The sequence below is a fragment of the Hippopotamus amphibius genome, chromosome 2 (assembly GCF_030028045.1).
Source record: "Hippopotamus amphibius kiboko isolate mHipAmp2 chromosome 2, mHipAmp2.hap2, whole genome shotgun sequence".
NCBI classification, from domain to species: domain Eukaryota; kingdom Metazoa; phylum Chordata; class Mammalia; order Artiodactyla; family Hippopotamidae; genus Hippopotamus; species Hippopotamus amphibius.
In genome coordinates, this window is record NC_080187.1 from 132,416,390 (window position 1) to 132,431,779 (window position 15,390).

At 46.3% G+C, this 15,390-nt stretch overlaps 1 protein-coding gene across 1 annotated transcript in view; it reads left to right on the forward strand.

The window, feature by feature from the left end:
- The window catches only part of LOC130846736 (protein FAM169BP-like), a 45,305-nt gene that overhangs the window by 26,240 nt on the left and 3,675 nt on the right, over positions 1-15,390 (forward strand). The window contains exons 4-5 of the mRNA XM_057725139.1: positions 8,670-8,852; positions 12,062-12,193. Coding sequence (XP_057581122.1) covers positions 8,670-8,852; positions 12,062-12,193 — 315 coding nt within the window. The remainder of the gene's footprint in view (positions 1-8,669; positions 8,853-12,061; positions 12,194-15,390) is intronic.

Genomic DNA, 15,390 nt, shown 5'->3' on the forward strand with positions numbered 1-15,390 from the left:
TTACGGAAAACGTTTGCCAGCCCCTGTTCTAGAGAATACAATTGAAATGTCTCATACTTTACAGAAAACTATTTTATCCAGATTGTTGTTAGTAATGCTCTTTGGTGGGGAGAATTCAGGACCATCCACACCAATTCCTGGTATCATCAATAGATGCTCAATTGTGTCAGGTGTCCAGGGAGTCTGGCTCTTATCTTGTGAAGTGGGCTCACAACAGATGTGCAGTGTGGTTGTCACGAAGAGATGAGTGTTAATGGTTAGCAGAAGTTAACACTTTTAGCTACTTCTGTTTTGAGTTTCTCTGGTTTAGGAGTATCCCAAATATCTTTATAGTTTGCGCTTAATCTCTTGGACTAGCAACCGTGACTATCTGACCTGAATTTGGATTTTTAGAGCAATTATTCTCAAAATGCTCCACAGAGCCAGTGTCTGCAGCATCTACTGTCAGCATATTGCCTTCAAGGATTAGGAGGACAAATCCGGGTGAGTGCTTCACAGCCGCACAAATGCAACTTCGCAAAACGAAGTGTGCAGAGAGCAGGGTTAGCTTTGGCCGGGCACTTGGCTCTTTTGTGTTCTGTGGACCCATACCTTAACTTTCCTGGTGCCTAGGTCATGTGTGGCAAGACAGCCGGGTAGTGGAAATATGCTATGGCATTTGTCTTGCCACTTGTCTTTTGTATTTTCTTCCTTTCTGACAAATCTCTTTTTGAAGCAGATACAGTTTCTTCTACTACTTGCTGGCTGTCTGCTGCTATCACTTCCGTGTGGGGCACCATCTGTGAAATCCGTCTTAGGTATCCCAAGAATTCACTCCTCTCTTCCTGGAGTAAGTGTCTTCCTCTTTGTCTTTGATCTGTTGGGGTGCTTATTGTTAAGGGGATAGCCTGCTGGTGCCACCTCCTTTACTCTTTTTTTTTTATTTGCAGACATATATTTGATAACATATATATAATGCAGAATCTATAAAGAACTCTCAAAAATCAATATCAAGAAAATGAAAACAACCCAAATAAAGAAAGCCCAAATCTAGCCAGAATAACACAAACCCTCTTGTCCTTAAAACAAGAAAAAGCTGAACAAACTGAAAATCCATACTTCTCTTGACCCGTCAGAGAACTGAGGTTGCAGGGCACACCACCAGCCCAAAAGCTGGAGAGAGAGGAAAATCTGGAGAGTTGCAACCAAAATCTGCTTACCTGTACAGAAGCTACTGGAACCGTCAACTGAGGGGAACACACAATTGGTATTTTGGATGAGTTTCAGGAAGTAGAGTGTGTACTAGCATGAGGATCTTTTACTCTTCAGTGGGCCCCGTCTTATCCTCACAGAGGTGCCTTCTTCAGGTCCTCCCAGGCTGTTGAAGGGAACGCCCTCTTACTCGATGTGTTACTTTGTGCCCCTGGGTGGTAGTTTCACCCTGGATACCTTATCCACCAGGTGTATCTCCCTCAGAACATCCAGGGGCATGAGCAGAAAAGCCAGGCCCTTATGGTGATAGAGAGTAACTTTGTTTACCCTCTTGAGTTCGCTTTGTTAATATTGGTTTAAGTTTTTTTGTCTTACGTTTGCGAATGACTGTTAATTGCTTAATTATCTGATCTTTGCTTTTTATCTTTTTCTCTGAAAAGGTTACGCTGTGCTCATAGACTGAGTTGGGGAATATTGTCTCTTTTTCTGTGCTCTGGAAGGCTTTCCTGGGAAAGCTGGGAGAACTTATCTCTGAAAGTCACCTGGCCTGATGTGTGCAGTGTGGGAGGGGTTTAAACTACTGAGTTCAGGTTTCCATGGTTGTGGGATAGTTTACTTTTCCTGTTTTTACGTGAGTCAGTTTTGGTGGGTTGTATTATCTTAGGAATTTGTCTTTTTCAATGTTTTCAAATCTATTGGCCTACAGTTATTTACAGCATTCTCTTGCCTTTTAAATTTCTGCCACATCTATAGTGATATCTCTATTTTAATTCCTGATGTGCTTTATGAATTGTATCTTCTTTCCTGCTTCAGCAACTCTTGGATTTTTTTTTTTTTTTGGCTGGGCTGGGTCTTCGTTTGCTGCACGCGGCCTTTCTCTAGTTATGGCGAGTAGGGGCTATTCTCTTCGTTGTGGTGTCGTGGGCTTCTTATTGTGGTGGCGTCTCTTGTTGTGGAGCACAGACTCTAGGGTGCACAGTCTTCAGTAGTTACAGTACATGGGCTCAGGAGTTGTGGCATGTGGGCACTAGAGCATAGGCTCAGGTGTTGTAGCTTGTGGGCTTAGATGCTCCACGGCATGTGGGATCTTCCTGGACCAGGGATTGAACCCGTGTCCCCTGCATTGGCAGCCGCCTGCCAATTCTCAACCACAATGCCACCAGGGAAGTCCTGCAACTCTTGAATTCTTAAAAGGTACATTATTGTATCTTTGTTTTCTTTTTGATTCATTTCTATACTTTTTGTCTCCTTCCCTTTAATTTCTTTGCTGTGGTATCAACACTCCCCATGAGCTCATGAGAGGCAGTTGCTACTGATAAAAAGAAGCCAAGTCCTATGTTTTCAGCCTTTCTTGCCCCCTCAGCTGCCGTGTCTATAAAATGGGTAGAGTGGATGAGATCATGGCCAGGGTTCCTACCAACTGTTCTGTGCTATTGTAGGTGGTAAGGTTTCCTTGGATTTTATGTTCTGATTATGAGTGGAGCGTCGATTTGTGTGCAACCAACTTACTGCCTCAGCCCAGTTCACATCAGGCTGTAATATTCTTATTACAGTTAATATTCTTATTAAAAGGCCAATTTGTTGACTTTGGGAATTGAGATGGGTTTTATTTGACCACCTCGAAGGTGTGATGAGCCTTTAGGAAGGGCTGGTGGAATGTTCCCCTGTCCTGCCCCAGATTTTAATTTTGAAATCATTTTAGTTGTGTAGAAGAGTTGTAAAGATAGGACAGAGAGTTCCTGTTATACCCTTCACTCACCATGCCTTAATGTTAGCATCTTGTGTAATCATCGCACAGTGGTCAAAACTGAGAGATTAACATTAGTTGATTTTTCAGCAATGTTCTTCTCTTGTAGGGTCTGATCCAGGAGTTGATCTGCCTTTAATCTTCAGGTCTTCTTAATCTCCCATACCAGTTTGGGTCTGTTTCTTGGTTTTCCTTGTCTTTCATGACCTGGACACTTTTGAAGAGTACTGGTCAGGAGCTTTAAGGAATGTCCATTAATTTAGGTTTGTATGATATTTTCTCATGATTCAAGCAGGGTTATGGGTTTGGGGCACAGTGAAGACCCTTTCACCTCACCGGTTCACATCAGATGTGGGGGTACAAGATACCAATGTTACTACCGGTGGTGTTCACCCTGATCACTCAAGGGGGTGTCTACCCCCTTTCTATACTGTAAAGTTATTACTTTTCCCTTTCCTTACTTAATTGTATCTTTCTAATACAATTAACACAATTCATTGTATCTTTTCAAGTCAATTTTATTGAAGTATAATTTTACATTCCATAAACGTTGCCAATTTTAAGTGTACCATTCAACGATTTCTTAGCAAATTTAGAGAGTTGTATAACCATCGCCACAATCCAGTTGCTGGACATTTTCATCACCCCCACAAGTTGCCTGTCTGGTGTCAGTCTCTTTCCATCTCAGCTCTAGGGAATGACTGCTCTGCTCTCTGTCTCCATCAATTTGCCTTTCCCGGATGTTTCGTATAAATGGAAAGATACAGTATGTGGTCTTCTGCGTCTGGCTTCTTTTACTCAGCTTGGTGTTTTGAGGTTCATTCAAACTGTAGCATATATTAGTATTTCATTCCTTTTTACTGCTGAGTAATGTTCCATGGTATGACTATACCACATTTTGTTTACGCATTTACCAGTATGGTTTCCAGTTTTTGGCTCTTATGAATAACGCTGGTATAAATATTCGCTTACATTTCTTTGTATGGACGTGTTTTTGTTTCTCTTAAGTGGGTTCCTGGGAGTAGAATTGATGGGTCATTTGGTTAGCATATGTATTAGTTTTTTAAGAAACTACTGGCAAATTATTTGACAAAGTTTCTGTACCGTTATGTATTCCCAGCAGCAATATATGAGGGTTCCAATTTCTCCACATCTTGTCAACACTTGCTTGTGTTTTTGATCATAGCCAGTTAGTGGGTCAAAGGTGGCATTGCACTGTGGTTTTAATTTGCTTTTTAAATGACTAGTGATGTTGAGTATCTTTTCATTGATTATTAACCATTTGTATGTCTTCTTTGAAGAAATGTCTGTTCAGATCATCTGTCCATTTTTAATTGGTTGTTTCTTTTTGTTGAATTATAAGAGTTGTTTATATATGCTTTTTTATCAGAAATGTGATTTGCAAACATTTTCTTACAGTCTGTGGCTTGTCTTTTTATTCTCTTAGTGGTGTCTTTTGAAGGACAAAAGTTAATTTTGATGAAGTCAGATTTACCAGTTGGTTTTGTCTACTGATGTCAAGGCTGAGAACTCTTTGCCTAACCCAAGGTTGTGAAGATTTTCTTCTGAAAGCTTTATAGTTTTAACTCTTATATTTATATCTAGATACATCTTGAATTAATTTTTTTATATGATGTGAAGTAAGGGTCCAGATCCATTTTTAAAAATATCTTATGCATTAAGAAATTAGCAGACTTTACTTTTTAAAGCAGTTTTAGGTTTCTGGAAACACTGAGCAGAGCGTACAGAAAGTTCTCATCCCTCTCCACACACACAGAGTTTCCTCATATTGCACTAGTGTGGTACATTTGTTACAATTCATGAACCAGTATTGATGCATGTATTAGTCGACTGGGGCTGCCGTAACAAAGCAGCACACATGGGGTGGCTTAAACAACAGAAACTAATTTTCACATCATTCTGGAGGCTGGAAGTCCAAGGTCAGGGTGAAGGCAGGTTTGGTTTCTTCCGAGGCCTATGTCTTGGCCTGTGATGGCCACCTTCTTGCCGTGTCGTCTCGTGGTTGCTTGGCTTTCCTCTGTGTGTGTGCATCCTTGGTGTCCTGCTGTGTGTCCAAGTTTCCTCTTCTTATAAGGACACCAACTGGATTGGATTAGAGCCCACCGAAAGACCTCATTTTGAGTTCATCACCCCTTAAAGACCCTGTCTCCGATACAGATACATGCTGAGATACTGGGGGTCTGGGGAGACACAATTCAATCTGTAAGAATAGATTATTATTAACTAAAGTTCATGGTTTACACTAGGGTTTATTCTTTGTGCTGTACATTCTGTGGGTTTTGACAAATGTATACAGATGTATTTTATCATTGCAGCATCATAGAGAGTAGCTTCAAGGCCCTAAAAATCCCTTGTTCCACCTATTCATCCCTTGCTCTCTCCTACCTCTTGGCAACCACTAATATTTTTTACTGCCTTTGTAGTTTTTCCCTTTTCAAAATATCACATAATTGCAACTGTATGGTATGCAGCCTTTGCAGACTGGCTTCTTTCACTTAGTAACATGCTGTAAGGTTTCTCCATATCTTTTTGTGGCGTGATAGCTCATTTCTTTTTAGCATTGACTAATATTCCATTATCTGGATGTACCATAGTTTATTTATCCACGCTTCTATTGAAGCATATCTTGGTTGCTCACAGTTTTCGTAATTATGAGTATAGGCGCTGCAAACATTTGTGTGCAGGTTGTTGTGTAGAAATAAGTTTTCAGCTCCTTCAGGTGAATATAAATGAGCACAACTGCTAGATCCTATGGTAAGACTAGGTTTAGTTTCGTAAGAAATCACCAAGCTGTCATCCAGAATGGCTGCACCATTTTGCACTCCCACCAACGATGGAGAGTTCCTTTTGCTCCACATCCTCACTAGCATTTGGTGTTGTCAGTGTGCTGGGTTTTGTCAGTTCTAACAGGTGTGTAGTGGTATCTCATTGTTTTTCAATTTGCATTTTCCTGATGATATATGATGTAGAGCATCTTCTTATATGCTTATTTGCCATCTATATAGCTTCTTTGGTGAGGTGTCTGTTAAGGTCTTTGGCCCACTTTTTAATCAAGATTTTTTTTGTTGTTGACTTTTATGAGTTCTTTGTATAATTTAGATAATAGTTCTTTATCAGATGTGTCTTTTGAAGATATCCCCCCCCCCCCCCCCCAGTTTGTGGCTTCTCATCCTCTTCACAGTGTCCTTCATAGAGAAGAAAAATTTGATTTTAATGAAATTCAACTCTCCATTTTTTCTGTCATGGATCCTGCCTTTGATGCTGTATGTACAAGTTTATTGCCAAACCTAGAGGTTTGGTCATCTAGATTTTCTCCTATATTATCTTCTAGGAGTTCTGTAGTTTTACGTTGTACATTTGTGTCTGTGATCCATTTTGAGTTTTATGAGGAGTTTAAGGTCTGTGTCTAGATTCATGGTTTTGCATGTGGACATCCAACTGTCCCATCATTGCTTGTTGAAAGACTGTCCTTCCGCTCTTGACTTTGCTTTTCTCCTTTGTCAAAGATCAGTTGACTGCCTTTGTGTGGGTCTTATTCTGGGTTCTGTTGTGTTGCAGCTTCATTCATTCACTTTTTAATTTTAAATTAATTAATTGATTAATTTTTGGCTTATGGGCGTCCAGTCATTCCACCACTGTTTGTTGAAAACACTGTCTTTTCCCCCATTGAGTTACTTGGCATTTTGTAGGAATTCGGAGTCTAAGAGCTTCCTTCTGGACTCTCACTTCTGCTTCTCTGATCTATATGCCCATCCTTGCAATCCTGTCTGATTACCTTGATTTTATAAGAAGCTTTGAAATTGAGTAGTGTAAAACCTCCAACTTTGCTCTTTTTTTTTTTTTCAAAACTTTTTTCTTTATCCTAGAGACTTTGCATTTCATGTGAATTTTACTATCAGCTTGTCAATTGCCACAAAAAAGCCTGCTGGGATTTTGATAGGACTGAACTTACAGGTCAGTTTGGGAAGAATTGCCAGCTTAACAGTATTGAGTCAACCAATCCTTGAACATGGAATTTCTCTTCATTTACTTAGGTTTTCTTTAATTTCCCCTCAACGATGTTTTGTGGTTTTCAGTATTTAAGGCTTGTGCTTCTTTTGTTAAATATATTCCTGAGCATTTACTTCTTTTTAATACTGTTGTGAGTGGAATTGTATCTTTATTTAATTTTAAACATTCTTAGCTTTGGAGGATTTCACTATTTGGGGAACATTGTTCTCATCGTCTATAAAAGTTGGAAGTTCTGTAATTCCAACCATGTTGATGCTGTCATTTCAGGCACATTGAGGGTGACGTCCAAATACTTTACAATTACCATCTCAAGGAATTGGGGTTGCTCATTGGTCATAGATTATTTATTTATTTATTCATTTTGGGCTATTTATTTAGCTCACTAGTCTTTTGGTTGACAATTTTGATGAAGCTCAGCTGGGTGGTTTTCTGCCCTAAGCTGGGCTGGCCTGTGTGTGTGTGGTCACCTGCCCATCTGTTTCTTAGGACCAGCTAGATGTTGGCTGGGACTGTGAGGATGCCTGGCCACATTTCTCTCATGGTGGCAGGCTAGCCTGGGTTTGTTCTTGTGGTGAGTGGCAGGGATCTGAGAAAGAATAGAGGGGCCCTGGACCCCAAGAGCCCTAGACTCAGAACTGGTGTGCTCTTGCCAGCTTCATTCTGTTGCTCAAAGTGAGTTACTGGGCCAGCCAAATTGAAGGAGAGAGGAAATAGACCTCATCTCTCGATGGGAGGAGCTTCCAAATCATGTGCAAAGGTGTGTGGATATAGGAAGGGGAATAATTGTGGCCGTTTTTGCAAACAGTTCACTACAGTAGCGTGTAGCTCTGCAATTCAGCCTGGCTAATTAGACTCAGAATTATTTTTCTGTTTGTTTGGGAAATTACTCACCTCTGAATCTCTGCAGGCACAAATACCACCTCTTCCAATAGGAGCTTTCTTTTCCTGGATTCCAGCACATCCATGGCACAGGCAACTGTGCAGTTGGGAAGTGAGGAAGGTGATGTAGTTGGGTGTGTGTGGCCTTTTCTAGCTAGGGTGACAACAGAGGTGCCTGACTGCAAGGACAAGTTCCTCTTGCAGAAACAGCAACTTTGCAGGTGTTAGTGCTGGTTGTAGTGAAGTTAAATTCAGGGTAGAAAAGTGGGAGGGGTGCCAGCTGTAGCCTCTCTTGCTCTGCTACAGTGGGGTCATTGATGTCCTATGGGAAACAGGACTGAGTCTGTTTGGGGTAAGTGTACTTTGCCATAATTGGACATGGTGAGCTCTGAACAAGTCCATGCGGTGGGGATGCATTGGCTGGGCCTCCCAGCCCACATCCCCAGGTTCGAGGAGAACTTGACATTTCCCAGATGCTCCTCCTTGGCTTCAGGGGTCTCTGAACTGCGCAGAGTGAGGGAGGGGTGTGAGGAGTCTGGGTGCATGACAGCCTTGCTCTGCTCAGTCACCCGGCTTTACTTTTTATTTCAGGGCAATAGCCTAGTGGCCTTTCTTGCAGAAATAAACAGCATGCAGGCTGCCCAGTCCGCTGGAGAGCTGGTGGTTTGGGGTGATCTGCTGTTTGGTCTTTGGTGGTTTAGTGTGTGAGACTGTGCTGCTTCCAGGTGGTATCAGGGACGTGGCCAAGTGGGAGTCCCACTGGGTCCGGGGAGGGTAGTCCAGCCCGGGGGACAGCGCGCGTCTCTTGCTTTCCCCGCAGGCAGCCTGTGTGGCGACGGCACAGGCGTGTGCTACCTGCTGCCTGTCTTTGACACCGTGTTTGTGCGGAGGAGCCACCGCCGCCGGGGCCTGGGTCTGGCCATGCTGCGGGACTTCTGCCAGACATTCCGAGAGGACGAGGCCCTGGGCATCAGCTGTCCCATCTCCCCCGCCATGTACCAAGGTAACCACTGTGTCAGGGAGGAACGCTTGGGTAACGGGGATGCTAAGTTGTGTGGGTTCCAGATGATTCTGGGGCGGGAGGTCCCTCAGAGCCCCTGGCACCAGGACATGCCTGTGGGTCTTCTTTTCCTTCTGAGAAAATCTCTTGTTGCTTCAGCACTGAGACTATAAGCTTGATCACAAGGGGTGAACCTTTCCCAGCCCTGAGAAAGAATTGGATTTAGACATGATAAGAACCAAATCAACACAGCGTCAGAGAGAAGCAGAACCCAAGGAACTTCCACTGTGCTGCTGGTTGCTGCCAGGCCTCAGAGGGCCCTTGCTCTTTCATGGGGAGATGGTAGACATCACTTTGCCCTTCCAACTCGGAGCCCCCAGGGGACCAGGAGCTGAGGGAAGGTAAGCTCTGAATGCACTGAGCCCGGACACCTGTGTAGCTCTTACTGCAGAAGACGGTACCCCCATCTGCTCTCATCCTACCAAGTCCCTGTATTGGGGTTCTCCAGAGGAACAGAACCAGTAGGATGTATATATACATAGAGGGAGAAGAGATTTATTGTACAGAATTGGCTCGGACAACGTGGAGACTGAGATATCCTGAGATGTACAAGCAGCAATCTGGAGGCTGAGGAAAATTGATGGTGTGGTTCCAGTCCAAATGCCAACAGGCTTACGACCCAGGAAGAGCCCGTGTTTCAGTTCAAGTCCAAAGATAGGAAAAGACCAATGTCCCAGATCAGCCAGGCAGGCAGGAGGCGTTCCCTCTTACTTGTGGGAGGGTCAGACGTTTTGTTTTGTAGTCAGGCCCGCCACTGATGGGACGAGGCCCACCCACAGTGGGAAGGCCAATCCGCTTTGCTCCGTCTCCGGATTCAAATGTGAATCTCATCCAAAAACACCCTCACGGACACACCGAGAATAATGTGTGACTAAATGTCTGGATGCCCCTGGCCCACTGAAGTTGACACATAACATGAACTATCACAGTCTTTCTCTGGGTTCTGGAAAAGAAATCTTAATATGTATTTGCCCAAGGAAATTCAGAAAGCCCTGAAGTTAAATGTCTCACTCCAGGTCAGCAAGCGGGGGAGACCCTGGGGAGCATCTTCCAGGATCCACTGGTCCGCCATGAGGCACATCCACCCCACACTGGGCCCTGCCTCACTTCTTGTCACACAGGTGCTTTTGGACCCTTGCTGTTGAGTTTGCAGCGTCCTTGTGGTGTGAGAACAACAGATAGGAGAGAAAAGCTGGGAAAGACAAGGAAACGTCTGTTGCCAGGAAGTCATAAGAAAGGCAGGCAAAAACATATTTTCTTCAAGTGGGTTTAGTCATTTCTTTGTATTTTCAAACTCTCTGTCTCTCATAAAACTCTGAAGATCCTGAATTTGTGCAAAGAATACTGGAGGCTTGCTGCACTGCTTCGCTCACGTGGAGGTGTTAGAAAGTTCTGGATCCCCAGCACTGGTCCTCTGTCCGTGCCCACATTGTTCTCATTTCAGCCCTGAGACTTTGTTTCAGTGTGCTGGCCCCCAGGGCAGTCACCTCGCTTTCCCTGGGGAGGAGCAGGCTCCGAAGAGTGGGGGCTGCCCCAGGCCAGCCCTGCAGAGACCCTCGCAGGGCCCTGTATCTCCACCGGGCAGAGAAACAAGATCTGAAGGCGCTGATTCTGAATCACACTTGGGGGCCTCAGTTTCCCACCTGCGGGTGCTGGGGCCTTGAGCTTCTGCATCACCCTGACTGTGCCTGGGCTCGTGGCTGAACAAAGCAGCAGCGGTAGGCTCAAGGCCGGGCCGGGTGTGGCTGCCCGTCGCTTCAGGGACCGCCTTTTCTCCAGTACAGTCCTGCCCTCGGAACGGCCCAGAGGGGCTCCTGCCCAGGGCCCCACGCTTAGTGCCCTCTTGAAGCTGCACCTCTTTTCACGGGGTGAGGACTCTGTGGGCCCAAGAGGATGTTCTCGCCTGGGTCCAGGCCACTCCTAAACCAGCTCAGGCTAGCAGCACCTCAGGATTCCTGCCAGGGGCCCGAGTGGACTCCGTCCTGGGTCTGGGCCCCTAAGAGCAGAACACGCCACCATTCTGCACATCCTTAGGCCCTGGGACAGCTGCTGGTGGGATATAGCTGGAGCGTGGTGTCCCCATTTGTATGCACAGGCCCCTTGCCGTGTGCGGGTAGCTGGGGTGGGAGGAGGGGGTGGCTGCCAGCTGGGGGCCAGCTCTCTTGGCATTGCCACATCCAGGTGCAAAACTCCAAGGAGTCTAAGAAGTCTCCATTTGAAACTGGCTTTTCCTGTTGTTAAGAAGTTATATTTGTCAAGACAGGAGAGCAGCACATTCTATCTAGTACTCGGCTAGCTTGGCTCACACCTTCTGAGTACTTAGCATCACGCTCTGTGGGTTTCCACCTGTGCTCTTGCCCGGGGACTGATGGAGCCCCCAGCACCTGCAGGACCAAGCCGCCTCCCATTGGCTGGTTTCAGGGCCCTGCCACGAGGAAATGCTCACCCTGTGGACGTGGCATAAAAGTCTACAACCTCGAGGGGATTCTCGAGTCAAGGTGTCTGTGGATGGGCTGGAAGTTTCCCTGGGAGAAGAGGGCTGCGGAGGCTCCGAGCAAGGAAGGACAGTGCCCGTGGAGAGGGCCGGGTGGGGTGATATTATGGGCTGAATTGGGTCCCTCCCAAATTCTAACTCCCTAGGTGACGGTATGTGGAGATGGGGCCTAAAACGAGGTAATTAAGGTTAGATGAGGTCGTAAGGGTGGGCCCTGATCCCATAGGACTGGTAAGAGGAGGTCCCAGTAAGAAGAGGAGACTAGGACACAGATGGTGCAGAAGGAAGATGGTGTGAAGACACAGTAAGAACGTACCATCTCCAAGCCAAGGAGAGAGGTCTCAGGAGAAAGCAAGCCTGCCGACACCTTGATCTCAGACATCCAGCCTTTCACAGCTGTGAAACGCCTGTTGTTTCAGGCCCTGGGTGTGTGGTGCTTTGTTGTGGCCGCCTGCGCAGGCTAGATGGGATGGATGAAAGCAGGAGGCGATGAGGGTGATGGCAGGGGGGTTGGCGTGGAGCAGCAGAGCCAGGGGTGGGCCGGACAGGGCTGAAGGAAGGACGGAAGTAGCCGTGCCTGGGGACGCAGGTGAGGGCTGGCGTGTGTGCACCAGGACGGGGCGGGCCTCCCTCACTCCTTTGTGCAACTTCCCCTCAGTCTGTAGGAAGTTCCTGATGGCCCATCCAGAGGAGCGGGGGCGCCTGTGGGAGGTGGAGCCCCCAGGAGCCTGGGGCCAGCGAGGCAACATCTGGCTGAAGGTTCAGCTTCAACAGTCAAGGCGTCCAGATTGTGAGTCGGGGTGAAAGCATGCCCTCTGGTCTGGTTATTTCTCGTGTCGGTAACGGAAGCGCAGATTCCCTGGTGCAGAGCACGTCTGGCCGCACAGACGTTCTGTTCGTTGCTGTTGCAGGAACGAAGGAGGGAGGGAAACCCGGGCGGTGGCATCCTAGCCTTCTTCCACCTCCCTTCCTGAACGAACCACACCTTCCAGACCCTCTTGCTCAAATAGGTCTCCCCCAATTTAGCCAAATCAGAGACTCCCTGGGACTAAGGGTTCCCCGTTTCCAGTCGGAAAGGATCGTTGCAACATGCAAGAGGATTAATTGCCTCTGTCTAGCAGAAGGTCCCTTGAAAGTGTTGTTTCCCGTAGGCAATGTGTACATCTGGTAGAAATTCTAAGACACACAAGGGGTTGCTGGAAGAGCGAGCTCTGTCCCTTGTCCTTAGTGGGGGATGGGGGGGGGCTCACGCAGGTGTGAGGCAGCGCCCCATATTCTGTGTCTGCAAGGGCCTGTTGTCCCTCTCGTCCTGTCTGATGGCGGCACAGGATAAGCCCGATGGGTGAGCTGTTGGTTGTGTGGGCAGCCCTGTTACAGACGCACACGCCATCTTCAGTGAGTTTGTGGCAGGTTTTTGATGGGTGGTGTCTGTGCCCAGGTGGTGGGTCTCAGGGCCGGAGGGGCGTGCAGGGTGGCAGACACGTTTGTCTCTAGGTCTCCAGGCTGCTTTCTGACCACGTTCCTTCCACCTCTCCCAGGTGGGGGAGGACGGCCCACTGAAGCCTGGTCTCAGCTGCTGCTGAAGGTGCAGCCGGGGGCAGGGCTGCAGGTGGGGTGGAGGTGGGGAGGGTCCAGCTGTTTGAATTCCCCAGCCAGGATGAAAGCATCACTTTCCTTCCCTCCCGGCACCTGCGCTCCCTTCCGTGTCGCGTGCCACTTCCGAGGCTGCAGGTAGCTCATTCAGGTGTGGATGGGCAGGCTGAGGTGCCAGGCTTTCTCCTCCCGTGGGTGTGGGTGACTGATCCCCCTGAGGTGGTGACGGGGGGAGGGCCTGGGAGTGTATTGACGATGATGGTGATAGGTTTTGCTCCTCTGGTGCCTTTCGGGTAGGAGCCTTAATGGGTCTTTACAGATATTAGTGGGGTGACCGGGCGCCTGGGAAGGAGGCCGGGGCAGGGCTGTGATTGCGATCTTAAGGAGGCAGTTAAGTGACTTGCCCTGTGGTGTCGAGAGTCAGAAATGAAGGGACGCCCGCCCGGGTCCCGGGCACTTGGCTGCCTGGCCGTGCAGCCCCCGTGCCGCCCGGCCTTTGTGGCTTGGACGTGGCGCTTCCTTGGCTGGAAATGGAAAAAAGAAAATGGTTTGCCTATCAGAATGTGGAAATCATTTGGAAATTGCACAGGCTGGAGGGGGTTTGCAGGGGAGGACGTTTTTGCATAATTGGGGAGAGATGGCTTCCTCTGAAGAGAATTCCACGGGGGGTTATTTCAAGGGCTGAGAGAGCTGGTGTGGTCTGGTCCGAGAAAACGAGCTAGAATTCAGATGCCAGCCCTGTCACTTTAACTCACTCTGAGATGCACCAGCTCTCTCCTTAAAATGGCAAATGAGGGGACTTTCACAGAGAAGGTTCCAGAAGCATGCTTGAGTCCCTTGAAGGAAGAAGGGTCATCATTATAATTAGGGATATAATTAGCTTACTGAAACTATAATCTTTTGAAAATTTCTAAGTTACAGTCTTTTCATTCCCTGTATAAATCATGGCTAGTTCCCAGTTTCACCCACACCTCCTGTCTGCCCCAGGGCCAGCAGTCAGGATTTTAATTCCCTCGTGAAGGTTTTCCGCCAACCAGCTTCATCTTGTAACAATTTTGTCAGCGCTGACACTCAGGCTTTTTGCAGGTTGTCGAGTGGGGGCCACAGCTGCAGTCACAGATTAGCCCAGATGCTCTCCAGTTTTCAGTTTTTAGTCTTTCTCTCCTCACGGAAATCAGCAAATGTGAGCCCACTGGGTTTTCGCACCCGCCACCAAACAATGCAGATTCTGGAATCTTCTCGTCCCTGGAAATATCACGAGGCAACTTATTTTAATTTTAGTTTTTGATTAGTTCTTCTTAGAGTTGCTTTCTTGAACTGATTTTCAAGTTCCACCTTTTGTCCCTTTGTTTCTGACTATTATCTAGGAGGTTTCCTACAATTTCATGGGCCATAGAAATAGAACTATACGCAAGAAGCCTGGTGGGGCAAGTTGCTTTTAACATTCTAAGTAAGGCGTGGACATTTTACAACATTCCACAAAATTCCAGCAGGAAATTAACTTCTGCTCCTTTCAAATGTTTTAAAATCTATTTTTGAAGCAGTGTCATTTGTGGACTGGGGCTTTTAGAGTTTGCACGGTCCTGACTGTTGATAACATCTGTGGCTTATAAAGGCCTTGAAAATATTTACAGGCTTATTCAAACCTTTTGAGAGAAGGAGTTTGTGGGAAACTTTTTTCTTCCTACACTCAGTTACATATGAAGCCTTTGAAACTTGACCAATGGGATCAGAATTCTGTCTGATGTGACTTCCCCGTTAGCCTTCACACGCCTAAGTTTCTTTGTTGGAGGAGATGAAATTGAATATGTCAACAGTTGAATTTTTTTTTTTAAAGTTGCTGGAGGTAGGAAGTAACTGCACACAGATTAAAAATTTTTTTTTTTCATTTTTAGGTTATATTTTTGCTTTCTTTCCAGGTGAATTTTTAATAGATTCAGTTGTCAGCCACAGGGAAAATACTTTTCTTCTATTTATATTTAATTTTTTAAGCTAGCAGAAATAATACAGAAAGAGATGTGAAACATTTGAGCTGAGGAGGTAGGATCATTTTTCTAAAAGCCTGATGCTTAAGAATAAGGATGAAGATGCAGAGTGGACTGGAGGACACAGGGTTGGGAGGGTAGGGGGAGAAGGGGAAGCTGGGACAAAGTGAGAGAGTAGCATAGACATATATATACTACCAACTGTAAAATAGATAGCTAGTGGGAAGTTGCTGTATAACAAAGGAAGATCAACTCGATGATGGGTGATGCCTCAGAGGGCCAGGACAGGGAGAGCGGGAGGGAGTCACGGGAGGGAGGGGATATGGGGATATATGTATAAATACAGCTGATTCACTTTGTTGTACAGAAGAAACTAACACAACATTGTAAAGCAATTATACTCCAATAA